Source organism: Monoraphidium neglectum, assembly GCF_000611645.1.
Source record: "Monoraphidium neglectum strain SAG 48.87 unplaced genomic scaffold scaffold00200, whole genome shotgun sequence".
Lineage (NCBI taxonomy): Eukaryota > Viridiplantae > Chlorophyta > Chlorophyceae > Sphaeropleales > Selenastraceae > Monoraphidium > Monoraphidium neglectum.
In genome coordinates this window covers 31,292-33,551 of record NW_014013428.1, presented here as the reverse complement: position 1 = coordinate 33,551, position 2,260 = coordinate 31,292, and the positions used below count along the sequence as shown (strand labels likewise).

The following is a 2,260-nucleotide window of genomic DNA, read 5'->3' as shown; positions in this document are numbered from 1 at the left end:
GTGTGTGCACGCGCACGCGCGCATGCGTTATGCGTTATGCGCATCAGTCGGCAAACACCCCAGCCGGAAGCCCACCTGCCACATTGCCTGAGGCCTTGCGTGCGCTCTCATAATTGAAGTCGGGTGCGGCAAAGTAGGGCTGGCAAGAGAGACATGAGGGACCGTGACGGAGCGAATACTGGGACGCAGAGAAGACATGTGGCATACAGTCCATGCTAGAAAAGAAATGGCCAACAGCAACATCCACTCGCAGTAGCCACGTGCCTCAATCAGAGCGTTGTCAAACCCGCACCCACTGCCGACGCCCCTCAGCCCCCCCTGCCCCAGGCCCACCTGCAGCAGCTCCACCGTCTCGTCGTTGATCTGCTCCTTGGGGAAGTTGAGCAGCGCGGTGAGGAAGGTCATGTCGCCCATCATCTTCACCGCCACCTCGTAGCTGCCGGCGATAACCATGGAGCCCTTCACGTCCTGCCACGACACCTGCGCGCCGCGCAGGGATTGGAGTCCGCAACAAACGGATCAGGTTTGAGTGAGAGAATTTTGACTGCTCATTGCCAGGTTTTTGCAAGCGTGGTCGATTAGCAGAGCATGCCATCTGTGTGCAGGACGTCCTCCAGCACCTTGGATGCCTACAAGATGCAAGGCCTGGCCGGCCCTGCGCCCACCGAGTTGATGGGCCAGTATCTGAGCAGCAGCACGCAGTCAAAGATGCGCTTCACAATGTCAGGGGGGCTCTTGAGCGCCTTGAGGCTCGTGATGTCGGAGGGGCGGATGCTGGGGGTTGAGAGGTGGAGGGCAAGAAAGAAAACAGGGTTTAGGGTTTATGGAGGGGTAGGGTTGAGTGTTGGTGTAGGGGCACACCTCTAAATGCTCGTCACGCAGGTGCAATGTCGCGAGTACGCCCCCTGCATGCTCTGGGCAAGTCTACCCAGTGCCGTGCATGAGGCGGGGCCTTGCGCTCCACAACCCGCCTGCTCATAATGCACGCGCCGAAGCGCACACTTGCGCACCTGTTCAGGGCGGCCAGCGCGTCGTCCAGCGCGGGCTTTGCGGCCGCGAGGTCGCGCTCCGCGTCGTCCTTGACCGCGGCGATCTCTGCCGCCTTGGACGACACCTCGCCCACGATCACGGCGACCTTGGCCTTCTCCTTCTCGGCCACCGCGGTGCTCTCGCTGATGGAGCGCAGCAGCGCCTCGGCCTCGCGCGAGGCGACGGCAAGCTCCTGCGGGGCGCGGCCGCGGGAGGCGGCGGATGCGGGGCGCCCCACATTGTTGGTACAAGATGCTCACAGCATCAATCTAGCAGCAATTATTGCCAACGTCTATCGCATGCATCCAACCTAACCGCCCCGCGTGCGCAGTCCAGCCACGCCGCCCCTCGTCTGGTAGCGTATGGCGCATTCACTGCGGTCGACAGGCGCCTCTCAGTCCTTGGCAGCACTCACTCAGCCACACCACGGGCGTGTCACCCCCCGCCCCCCGGCCCACAGCTTGGCCGCGCACCTGGTTCTTGATGGCCAGCTCCGCCTTCATCTTGTTGACGTCCTCCTTGGCCTCCACCATCTTCTGCAGGCCGGCCTGGATGGAGGCCGCCAGCTCGCGGGTGTAGGCCCACTTGCGGCTGTACAGCTCCTTGTACCCCTGCAATCAGGGGGAGGCGCGCGACGGGGCGGGACTCAGGGTTGGTGGTGGAATGTAAGTGTGGCATTGCTCAGTTTGAGGGGCGAATCCGGCTATGAGGAGGATCACACACGCTCATCTATGCAATGCAATGACCCTGTCATACACAGCACTGCAGCGTACAAGTTGCCGGAGTTGAAGCCGCAAGACAGGCAGCGTCCCCGCCCCGACAGCGGCTGCGTGCAGGAGCGGTCGAGGCCTGGCGCACCTGGATGAACGAGAGGTAGCTCTTGGGGGTCACGTACACGTGACGCCTGAACTTCTCAAAGTACTCCCTGGGCGATGGCGAACGGGCAGGCATTTGTCACAGTCGTCAGCCAGACTACATACACCAACAGTTCCAGATCAAGCTAAGTGATGTGAGTGTTTGACGTGTTGTCACGCTCAGTGTGACAGAGGCCCAAGGGGTGGATCAAGGCCCGTCCGAGAGGCGGGCGGGGCCCCTCACTTGCAGGCAGCGGTGACAAAGGAGTGCACGTGTCCCATCATGTGCTTGAGGGAGGCCTTTGCGTCTGTGCCGCAGGCCATCTTGAACTCGTCAATGAACTTGCCAGACACTGGAGGAGGGGGGGGTGTGGGCA

General features: G+C 61.9%; 1 protein-coding gene across 1 annotated transcript; it reads right to left on the bottom strand.

The window, feature by feature from the left end:
- Positions 1–43: 43 nt before the first annotated feature.
- Positions 44–2,207, bottom strand: MNEG_1890 (Dynein gamma chain, flagellar outer arm; the record flags this gene model as incomplete). Its single annotated transcript, XM_014049634.1, has 7 exons — positions 44–139; positions 334–480; positions 666–774; positions 1,011–1,222; positions 1,503–1,640; positions 1,888–1,954; positions 2,128–2,207. The coding sequence occupies 7 exons, from the start codon at positions 2,205–2,207 to the stop codon at positions 44–46; spliced, it is 849 nt and encodes a 282-aa protein (XP_013905088.1).
- Positions 2,208–2,260: the final 53 nt, after the last annotated feature.